General features: G+C 33.6%; 1 protein-coding gene across 2 annotated transcripts in view; it reads right to left on the bottom strand.

Annotated features, from left to right (window-relative positions):
• Ncam2 (neural cell adhesion molecule 2) overlaps window positions 1–12610 on the bottom strand; it is a 297979-nt gene that overhangs the window by 65090 nt on the left and 220279 nt on the right. For both annotated transcript variants that reach the window (XM_048345940.1, XM_048345941.1), the window contains exons 10-11: window positions 6384–6571; window positions 517–613 (exon numbers count right to left, since the gene is read on the bottom strand). In XM_048345940.1, coding sequence (XP_048201897.1) covers window positions 517–613; window positions 6384–6571 — 285 coding nt within the window. The remainder of the gene's footprint in view (window positions 1–516; window positions 614–6383; window positions 6572–12610) is intronic.

Consider the following 12610-nt stretch of genomic DNA (forward strand, 5'->3'; position numbering starts at 1 on the left):
GCGCTTTCCGAGTAATGTTAGCTCATGAGGGGGTCATATGGCAAGCTCGCGGCCTATCAGCGTCCTGGCCGATCCACCCTCTCTCGTCCATTCCTGCCATTAGCCCTTGCCCCCGATTTAATAAATCAGATTGCTCTTGAAGCATCTCCGAGATCCGTGTATGCTTGGCTTTCTTCAAGGGTAAGGAGGGAGGTAAGCGATCTCGTTCGACCGCATGCACTTGAGGTCTGTGCTGACTCCCCCACTCCACCCTGGCCTTACCTGCGGGTCGGGTGACCAGGGGAGAGGGTGAGAAAGGGAGCTGTGAGAAGCGTAGTAGAGCCTTGATCTCTGCGCCAGGGGAGGCGAACCGAGCCCGACAGTTCTGGTTCTCTGTTTCTAATTATATCATTTAGTGACTTATGAAAATACAAAGATATACTGTGTTAACACATACAATTAGAAATTTCAATTTTAAATCTCATTTGATAACAGAACTATATCAGGACATCTAAAAACGTATATTCCTACACTTACCAGCTAAAGCAAGAAAATATTCCTGAAATCTTGTTCCTATACGGTTAGTGGCTGTACAGTTATATCGTCCAAAGTCATTGTCAGATGTGGGCGCAATCTAAAATAAACATTAAAACAAAAGTTAAAATTCAAGGAACATTCAAAAGGCTCTAGTATGCCTGCCATTTTCAAATAGCAGCAATTATTCACTAAACCATTACTAACCATTTTCCTTTTCTTTATCAAATAAGAATTTAAAGCAACATACAAAACCTCACTCCCTGTATTACTAGGTTTCTTAACTATTTCGTTATTTGAATCAATGTAATGGTTTTGGTGTATCTGGAGTAGAAAAAAAAAACTTACCTACCAGTATGTAAATTATAGAAATAGCATATATGTATACATCTATTTATAAATAACGAAGAGATGACAGTAGATAGGTAACTAGACAAATGACAGATAGGTGATTGATAGATAGAAACATTCATGGACAGATACAAAGATAATTGATAGACTGAAACAATGTAAGTGTGACATTGAAAATAGGAAGTTGGTACTAAAAGTAATGTTAACATACTTTTCTATTACAGCTTCAGATCTGGCTAAAATTCAGTAAAGGCATAAGCTAGTATGATTTACCTCTAGTTCTTGAGTTTATGCATATAAAATATTAACAAAATATGCGGAGTAATTCTAAAATCTTTCCAACATGCTCTTTATCAAGAAAATATTGCCTTTGTGCAAATTTACACAGACAGAAATATGTTCTTCATATCTATTAATGGAATCGCACCTACATTTTCATTCAACTCCTATCATTCTCTTTTAGTGTAGGTGGGAAATAGCTGACCTCAATCTTTACACATTTGAAATCCATAATTAAGTTAACCTTTTGGGTTTGTATTGGTGAACAGTAGGAAGAACCCTGTGATTCTAATGTTCAGAAATTCTGAAGTACCAATTCATAAGAGAGATTTGATGATAGTAATAGATATAATTCTCAATTCCGGTAACCATTTTTAAGAGAGTTGCTACTAATTCAATGCTATCCCAAAAGAGAGAAAAATGATTTTGTGGTAATGGGAGGCTATTAGCTAAGAGAGCAATTTTGAGGTCCATTGAAGATGGTAATTCTGACCCAGAATAAAAAATTTGTGTCATTCATTTTCTAGTCATCTGTCCATCCAGGAACAGGACATAAGTTTAAAGCTGGGAATGTTTACTTCTCTTATATCTGTGCATCTGAGTGATTACAAAATTCATTTTCCTACATTTAATTTTTAATAAGCAGGATTAATTTAACTAAACATAGTTTCACAAATGAAGATCTAAATATATAGAGAGCAATGTAACATATAAATACATTATAATTTTATGAAAATATTTATGTATAACGCCCCCGCACACACACACATAGGTGTTTTGTGGTTAATTGGATGTAAGAGTGTCAAACTTTTCCTATGCAGGTTTGAACCACAATCCTGAAATCTCAGCTCTCTGAATAGAGAGGATTATAGGAATGAACAACATGCACCCAGATTCAATATTTGTTTTTATTCTCCAGGCCTAGTAGAAAGGCTTCAAATATTCCAACACAAAGGATATGTTTATTGAATCAACACAGGCCCAGGATTGTCAGAAGAATATATGACACTGCAAAATTTCTAACCTTAAACATTTTCACTGGAATCATTTTCAGAAGACTTAGATCCCTTTTCCTCACTGGAAATTCAAGTATCAACAGGAAAAGCTTTACAACTATATCTTAAATAAGTAAGGCATTTATTTTTGTCACACAGTTAACAAATGCAGAAAATGATCCATCATGTGGCAGATTAAAATTAATTTCAAAAGTTCTGTTTTTAATCTAGCAAAACATGTGCCTTTGAAGTCTATTGGATATAGTTTGGGGAACACACTTAAAACGCAAAAACAAGCAAAGAAGCAAGTGGAGACCAAGATTATTTCACATGAAAACTTAGCAAATAATAACTTACCAAAATAAAACACAGCCCAAGGTACATTATAAATCATCAAATAAATGCATTTAAATCCGTACCAAAATATAATTCATTGCTGAACTTATCCAGAAAATATTACAAACATCACTCATATCCCATTTATTTTTCTATTTAAAATCCACTTCACATAAATTTAAGTTCATTTGTGATGTTAGGTTTTCACACAATATAATGGATCAAAAATTCAATTTTGAATCTACACACACAAACTGAGATCACAGTGTTCATGAAGAGGTTAACCTGCTTTCCCAAGCCTGCATGAAACCTCATTTCCCATTCTCAGTATCCTCTGGTGAGAAATCCTTGCATTTAGAAGTCAGCATTTTCTATTTAGGACAAGGAACAATAACACAGATAATATAAATACCACATTAGAATCTTTGCCACCTATTCTTGCTCATATATTAAAACTGCCTTGGTTCCTTGTGTGTGTTCAGATAAAATAAAATCTAAAATAGTTTTGATAACTATTGCAGATGGATTTTTATTGCCATTAGCTGAAAGAATCTATGATTAATTAAAGAGAGACTTTAGAAATCAATTTCTGGCCATGAGGTAATTCTAACCTACTTAAAAATTGTACACAGAAGGGTCAAGATTACAGGGCAGTCCAGGAAATCTTAGCAAAGCCCAATCTGAAATAGTAAGCCAAACAGTATGACTCATACCTAGAAAGGGGGAGTCAGGAGAAGGAAGGGGTATGACAGATACAGGCAAAAGCTCAAGATTATATAGAGAGAGAGAGAGAAAGAAAAAGAAAATACAGCAGTAGCCCAGTAAGCAAGGTTCTGGAGATAATCACTAATAACACATACACACACACACACACACACACACACACATTGTAACACACATACACAAAGAGAATTGCATAAACCATGTAAGTATATTAGTGCTCAATTTTCTATTTTACTTTTAATATATTTGGTAAAACAACAACAATAATGTGACCATTGCAAGTTTTTTATAGAAACGACATCCATTTTGATAGCCAACAGCACATTCTACTAACTAAAAATTAGTAATGCTCCATGTTACTTTTATTATTGGTTTCCATATTCTGTATATGTTATGTTGGTTATACATCATTATATTTATTAAGATATATACATAATTTATAACAAAGAAAATGCCTACAAAACTGCTCAAAATCAATCTCTTAACAAATCAGAGCACTTGGATATTTGTAAAGTAATACAAAAATATGTTTCACTTACATGTGGCAAAATGTTATTTATGCAGATTACATAGCATGAGAATTTTTTCTACAAATGACATACTTTAACATTGCCTATATGTCAAGAACATCATTTCCGAAGTGTATAGAATAAGACAAGTAGAAACTACATGGCAATGTGTCCTTAAGCCTGAAATGAAATAATCCTAAGAGTTTGAAGGACATAAAGACGCCTTATCCCAAACACAATGAATTGGAATGTTGCTTAATCTATGGAGAGACAGAAACTTCAAAGGGATATTGATTTACCTTTCTTTTCTTCATGCAATATACCTTTGGATAAAACCATCCATTCTTTTCTAAGGCTAGAAAACTACCTCTCACACCAGATACCGGTAGTGTAGGGCAACAATTAACATCAATAAACAAAGTATTCATAGAGACTTTTGTCTTCCATTAGCTTCTGCACTTCCTCATAAATCTGTTAGTAAGGTCCCTAGAATATACTCTCAGTCCAGATATCTATTTGTCCTGCCTTCCTTCACAAACATGGTGTTCTTCCACTAAAATGTATGCAATACATCACTCTTTGGCCATGTTTTGAACTAAAGTCTCCTATGTACATGTAAACTCAGCATGTATACCTCTGGCTTATGGTTTTGTGGTTTCTCAGATACATCCAAGTCTAGACAAGGGCAAACAGAGAAGCAGTAAGCCATTCTCCCTCCTCCACAGCCTGCTTTACATTGTGTCCTATCCGCTTCCAATACTGAAACCCACATTTGAATCCTCTATGATTTGATTTGTACAAGATATCACTGTAACTGATTTTGGTACGCTGGATATTGTATATATGTGTATAGGAACTTGGAAAGGGAAGGGGGATATCAAAATGGAGAGACAAAGGACACAAGACAAACCAATGCAACAGCAATACGTAAAAAACTATATGCTGTAAACCAACTGTACAACTCATGGGGGGAGGAGGAAAATTTGGAAGGGGGGAAGGGGGGGAAGGGGGCGGGCAGAGAGGAATGAGGAAGGAGGTAACAAGTTGGATAAAAAAATGTAAGTACTGCCTTATGTATGAAAATGTGACCTCTCTGTACATAACTTTGACAATAAATAAACAAATGCTTTTAAAAAAGTATGCAACTCAAGTCAACAATTACTATCATAATCCAAAGGCTCATGATTCAGTAGGGCTGATGATGCCTTTACAAGAGGAAGAGGACGCAGGCAGCAGAGGCCTCTTTCTATGTATGTTCGTAGATTTGACCCCCTGACGACCCAGGAGGAAAAAGAAGAGAGTCCTCTTAAAACAACTATCCTAGCCCATTTGCCTTGGAATACAAGGCATTGTATACATAAAATGCCTAAAAGAAGTACGACCTAAATTTCTGTTTGTAAGTCATCTTAGACTGCCATGTTTTATTTTGGCAAGAAGGAGTCTAATCTGATATTCAAAACTATATTTAAAGATACCTTGAATCTAAAAAATACAATTTTATTGTTATTATGAGGGGGTTGAACAGAAGGCTTACCATTTCATAAGTCAGGTAACAATTACACTCCAGTTTTGGACAATGTCACTCCTTCCTTTATTTTCCCCCATTATTTTTAATTTTTAAACTCAGGTTAAAATTAAATACGAAATTTATATAAAGCCTCTCCAAATAGTCCTTACAAAGTTGACAGCCATGTTAATTCATTAAAAGTTAGAACTTTCTCTTTAAATTTTACAGAAAAACTGATTTACATTAAAATAATTTTAGAAAAAATGTATTAAATACTCATTACATTTTCAAATATTTGGAAATGTCATAGTGAATGATTCTAGTAACCAAACATTTATTGAGTCCATTTACTAAGCCAAGTAGGTACTGGGAAACAAATGGAAACATCATATGTTACTTTAAGAATCAGGTACTATTAAAAATTGAAGTTACTTTAATTCATGCAAACTGAATGAATAGAGAAAAGGTAGCAGATTGATCTGAATAGGACTGCAAAAACTCTCCCCAGTTGTTTTAAAGTATCCTAAATTAGAAGAACTAATATTTGGTATGCACTTGTATAAAATGTGAGACTAGATAATATAATATACAATTAACAATTAAAACAGTATATTAAAGCAATATTATAACACCATTCAATTTGGGAAGTATAAAACCACTTTATATGATCTTATTTTAAAGTAAACAATTAACAACAAACATGGTTAAAGTAGGACCCTACACTAGAATAATAAAATATGTGGCCAGTTCTTAAACTTTCTATATAAGAGTCAGAGAAGCACAGAACTATAAAAAATCTAAAAGGGCATGAGTACTGAAGTTGAATTTCTGTCCTTCTACAGCTACCAGATAATTTATATGTTTCTAATATGTTTGCTTTTCTTTCTAAAAGTGAACTTGTGAAAAATAGGGTCTTTGCTACAAATTATATTTGTTTTAATGAATGATGATTCATTAAGAATAAACAGATCATGATGCTAATGCATGAAACTGACTTGAGCATTAATAGTCATTATATATGTACATACTTTGTATTTATTATATGTAAATACATACAAATACACAGATGCATACAAATATGCACACAAATACACATATATTATATATATGGTCAGCACATATTTTTGTGTAACTAGAATTAAATATACTCTAAAATTAGTGAACACTTACCTCTAATATCATCTTCCTTCCTGCACTATACGTCTTTAAATTGGTGGTATTTTTAGCTGGTAAAACTAATTTTTCTCTTCTCCAATGGATTGATGCTGGTGGATTTGATTTTACATCACAACTTATGTTGATTGGATTTCCTTCCCAAGAGAAATAAATTGTTTGATTTGAAACAAATTTAGGAGCATCTGGAAAACAATAGTACAAAATGTTTAAAATGTTTTAAGATAAGTCTTCACTGACTATTTAGTAAATACCAAAATATGTCACAAGAATTCTCAGGTTGGCTATTTAACAGGTAATAGCTGAAGTCAGGAAAATATGACATTTGAATATTGAATCATACCATTTAAATATTATTAGTCTGGAAATAGCTCTATTATTAAAATAAGAAACAGTACTCAGCGTTAAATTTGTCCTACCTTGAATTTTACATGAAAACAGGAACATTTTAATTGTTCAGTAATTCTTAATTTTAAAAAGTCAATCCATGTCTATAATACTCCAATGAATTTATATTTTTACACATGATTTATTAAAAAAGTGAAAAATGTATTATATTGGAGGAGGTAAGGAAGTGCCTTCACAAAATATTCTAAATCCATATGCTGACAGGTACAAGTTAAAATTGCTTGCCAAACTGTCACTTGTCATTGGCCTGTCTCTGTCTATATAACTCATATCACCCTGACTTTTTCTAGAAAAAAAACTGTCCATATACTAAGGCCAGAAAGCAAACTTAATCACCAGAAGTTGATAAAGAGCTGCAATAAACTTTTATATACAAATTTGGAAGTAATCTTCTTTACCAATAGTTTATGTAATCCTCTCTATGTTTCTGATATTTACCTGTATCAACAAGATACAGTGCATTACCTCTGTAATCTCATCCATGTATCATCATGTCAGTGAATCATTTTTCTTGCCGTTAATGCACAAATATCATTGTCCAACTCAAATTTATTTAAGAAAAAATCCCATTCTAACAGTAACTTCTTATAAAAAGATCACCATATGCATATAAATGAACAAAACATAGGCTTTTATATTTTTAATCAGCTCTTTTATATTTGAGCTCCTAGGCCTACCCAATGTGCCACAAGCGAATTTAAAAAAATGTAAAGAAGCCCTCTCTCCCTTAAAATAAACTTTATTTTACTGTAAAATTCTAACTTTTAAGATGTCCAGGAAAAATGAGCTAGACAAAATGCCAAATACTGTAACTTCACTGAATTTCAATGTTTGAATATATAGTTATTTAAAGGGATGATTTTATATTTCTGTGCAAAAGTATGCTTTTCAATTAAATTACATCTAAAATTTTGTGTATTTAAACTAGAAATGTTGCTAATATTGCCTACATAGAACATGAATTTCATCTGTATTATGTATGCATATATACTCATATATATGCATACATACACCTATATGGTTTGATGTTTTTATCAGGTTAAACAATGCTATCCTTTCAATACTGAAAAGGTTAGTGCAGGCATTTCTTCTCCATTCTGATTTCAGTAGAAATCAACCCAGTAGTAGAACAGCTCGATCAAATGTTATATTCAAGTTTTCATTTTTGGTGGAGCTTTCTTACTGTTTGTCATAATGCTTCAGCACTTTCCCCACCACTGGGCCCCTTCACTTTCCTACACATCCTTGCCATCACACTTGTTATCTCTCATAGTTCACATAGTGGACATTTCTATTAACACACATGATAACTTACTGCGATTTTAGTTTTCATATCTTTGACAGCTGCTGATATTGAGTGTGTTCTCACACATCAATTACCCATTTGCATACTATCACTTGGAAACCCTAGCTTTAGGTCTATTGTCCATTTTTAATCCGATTATTTGGGTATTATGTGTCATTGGCTTTTGGTTGTTGCATTGTTAGTCTAGACAGCAAACCTTTGCCAGGTAAGTAATTGCCAAATCTTTTCTCCCATTTTACAGATTTTTATCTTCCCTCTGTACTATTTGTTTTAATTTTGCTGAGATAAAACTTTTTTTAGATGTTATTACTTATGTCTCTTCTTGTTTTCATCAAGTACTTTTCCTGTCTCATCTAGAAACCTTTGTAGTCTTGTCCATTTCAGTGGCCTGAAACATTTTGTCTGTAATTTTTCTAGTGATTTCATCATGCCTAGATCTTAGAAGTCTTTAATTTGATTAGAATACAATACAATAGAATAGAATTTCCAGGAGAGCAAGGTGGGGGGGGGGGAGTGAGAGAGAGACACAGAGAGTAGGATAGTGAATTGTACTTAGAAACATAATTTTAGCAGTACCATTTGTTGAAAACAATCACCTTTCTCCACTGATGCTCCTAGCACATTTTATTCAGCTGTAGATTGGAAGTTGATATCTAAGCACTCTATTCTTTTCATTGGTCTACAGATCTGTTTTTATGCAAATACCATGCTGTTTTGAATAATATAGTGTTAAACTGTACTTTGAAATTAGGTACTTCAATGATTCAAAGTTTTCCTTTTAAAGATAAATTGGGGCTGTTTGGTATTTGTAGTGTTCACAGAAATTGAGGTCTTTTTATTTTTACAGAAGATTGGACAATGACACTGCTGTTCTTGTAAAGATTGTGTTGAATTTGGAAATTACTTTGGGTAATGTGGGCATTTTAACATATCTGATTATACTAATTCATAAACATGGGATTCCTTGGAAGAATCTCATTTCAAAGTGAGCTCCACCAAAACTTTATCTACCCAAAACAAAATCTCTAAGACATGTATCTGTGATCCCAGGAATTCTGGATGGTTTGGGGAAGAGGACTGCTCTCTGGGGAAAAAAAAAAAACAAGAGACCTTATTTGGAAAAAAGATTATCTGTCTACATTATCTCATCTTTAGAGAAAGGGATAGGAAACCTATGTTAAAAGAGTAACTCAGTCTCACAGAGACAGTGGTTCATGTTTTCTTCTCATATGTGAATGTTAGTTTTAAATTACAAATATATGAAAATATATAGGGCTCATATGTATGTATGCATAAATAAATAAATTAGGGGGAAACTATCGAAGGGGTGACAGTGCAATGAAGTGGTGATACATTGAGGATTGTTCTCACAAACTGTTATGTTGAATTGAACCTCCTTTGTAGAACTACAAAAAGAAATTTTTTTTTAAAGAATAGATAAAATAAAAAGTTATGTACAGATCTTTACCAGGTTCAATGTTATCTGTATCAGGAACACCAGGAAAATTGTAAGATTGCCTTCAGCCTCTGTATAAAGTCACAGGTATTTTGATTAAAAATCCTCCTTTATTGGTTGCCTTTTCATCACAAAGAGACCTAAACGTGCAGCTGGTACTCATCCCTGCACCCTGTCATTATATGAGATTTTCTGAGTCCATAACTTGCTTCAGGCAAACTTTTAACTTTCTCCAGTCCCTTCTGCTCATATTTATATTCTTGACAATATTTCTTCTTGACAATTTCTTTTTGTAGCTGGTTCCTATGACCTAAATAAAATATTACTTCTTGCTGAGTTTTGACCTGCACACAACAAACTTAATGCTGATAAGAGCACATGCCACAAGTTGTGAGAACTGCAACATAAAAAAAAAATGCCCTCAAGAAAAATACTATCAAGTAAAGCACTATACAAGCATACCTACTAAATTATATTTATAAAGGACTATAGAGAAATAATTTGAAAGCAATCAAAGCCAAAATTTAGCACTTTTAATGTAACATGTATTGTCCTAATTTAAGCAATATTGGGGACTCAAATATCTTTTGAATATTATATAAGCCATTTCCACTTTATATTGAACTCTCTTCTTTTTTCCTAGCCATACAATTTTAAAAATTATTATCTATAGGGCTGTGAATATGGCCTAGTGGTAAAATACTTGCCTCTTATACATGAAGCCCTGGGTTCTTTTCCTCAGTACCACATACATAGAAAAAAGCCGGATGTGGTGCTGTGGCTCAAGAGTTAGTTAGAGTGAAGATCTTTTCCCAATCTGTGGGCTTCCTGTTTATCTTGGGAGCTATGTCCTTTGCCCTGCAGAAGCTCTGCAGTTTTATGCAGTCCCATTTGTCCATCCTTTCTTTGATTTGTAGCATTTCTGGGTCTTTTTTAAGGAAGTTCCTCTCTGTGCCAAGGAGCCCAAGTGTTTCTCCTACTCCTTCCTTTAGTGTTTTCAGGGTATCTGTTTTAATTTCGAGGTCTTTGATCCATTTGGAATTGATTTTGGTGCAGGGTGATATATAAGGACCTTGTTTTAGTTTGTTGCATGTATTCAACCAGTTTTGCCAGCACCATTTGTTAAAGAGACTATCAACCTTCCAGACTATTTTTTTTTTTTAGCTCCTTTATCAAAGATTAAGTAGGCATAGTTCTGTGGGTTCATTTCTGGGTCTTCAATTCTGTTCCTTTTGTCTTCAGGCCTGTTCCAGTGCCAATACCAAGCTGTTTTTATTACTATAGCTTTATAACACAGCTTGAAGTTGGGTATTGTAATTCCTCCAGCAATGTTCTTTTTGCTTAGGATTGTTTTTGCCATTCTGGGTCTTTTATTGATCCATATAAATTTCTGATTGCTTCCTCAATTTCATTAAAAAATGGTGTTGGGATATTAATAGGTATTGCATTGAATTAGTAGATAGCCTTTGGCAATATTGCCATTTTGATTATATGAATCCTCCCAATCCAGGAGCATGGGAGGTTTTTCCATTTCCTTAGTTCTGCCTTAATTTCATTTTTCATGTTTTTACAGTTCTCATCATAGAGGTCTTTCACTTATTTGGTTAAGGTTATTCCTAGGTACTCTATGTTTTTTGAAGCTATTGTAAAAGGAGTTGCTTTCCTTCCTGTGGTGTACCTGCACTATCTCTGTACCTTATCTAAGAATATTGGAAACCGTGTATACTGTTATTAGAACTAGGAAACTGAAAGAGAATACCAAAATCGAGAGGCACGGGGTAAAAAAGACAAACAGCTACAAAAGCAATACTTGCAAAACTGTTTGGTGTAAATGAACTGAACAACTCATGGCGGGGGGGGGGCGGGGGGAGAAAGGGAAAGAGAGAGGAGAGAGGGGGGAATGAGGGAGGAGGTAAAAAACAGTACAAGAAATGTATCCAATGCCTAACGTATGAAACTGTAACCTCTCTGTACATCAGTTTGACAATAAAAGTTATAAAAAAAAAAAAAAGAGTTAGAGTGATACCCTTGAGCACAAAGAAGTCAGGGACAATGCTCAGGCCCTGAGTCCATGCCCCAGGACTGGCAACAAAAACAAAACAAATAAAAAAATTATCTTTAAGTAATTGTACAATGGGTTTCAATTCAACAGTTTCAATTAAAAGAAACATATCTTGATCAATGTCACCACTTCCCTCATTCTCTCCCTTGTCTTCTCCAATCCCATTCATAACCTCGTTTCATGGTTCTATTTTCATATATATACATTTAGGAGAATGACTGTACTCACCTAAATTCATTTTTTATTTTATCAGTAGGCATTAAGATTCACGTTTAGTGTTGATATATTAATGTGAAATATAATGTTTTACTTTTTAAAACTTTGCCTTTCTTTTGTCACCACTAAAAGACAGTCAGGAAAAAATATTTTTTCCATCTTTCAATGTCTATTTCTACCCTATTGCCTAGGTTAAAAATCTTAAAAAGCACTTTTCTAGCTTAGTGGCCTACCAATGTCTACCTTAAGATAAAATTAGTGGAGTCACTATAATCTTAGAAAAGTTAAAATTCTCATCTATAAATTCTGGACTTTATGATAGTCTACCCAGCCCTGTACTGATTTGTGTCCATGTTTTTGTAAGCATTGTCCCTTCAGCTCCAGCCATGCTCCTCAGACCTGCCTTTAGCCCTTTGACCTGTCCTGTCTCTCTAGTCAGTTTTGATTTATAGCTGCACATTGTAAGTGATGTATTGGTTAACAATTCTATATAGAATGTTATTCTTATAGGATATTGTGCCTAGTGATGTAGCATTCCATTTGCTTGTACAGTCATTGATGCTCAATCACACTATGATAAAATCCACTAATAACAATTTATAAGAACCATGAAATTACAAAAAAGATAGTTGTATTTTCCTCTCTATAAATGAAATTTCAATTTCATAAGCAAGACAAAAATGCTTGTTTTGTGAAACAGATGAATTTACACTTAAGACAAAATACACACTAAGTAATTATAAAATTAATGGTTGGAAATCTAAGACAAGTAATTA

The sequence above is a fragment of the Perognathus longimembris genome, chromosome 5, assembly GCF_023159225.1.
Source record: "Perognathus longimembris pacificus isolate PPM17 chromosome 5, ASM2315922v1, whole genome shotgun sequence".
Taxonomy (NCBI): Eukaryota; Metazoa; Chordata; class Mammalia; order Rodentia; family Heteromyidae; genus Perognathus; species Perognathus longimembris.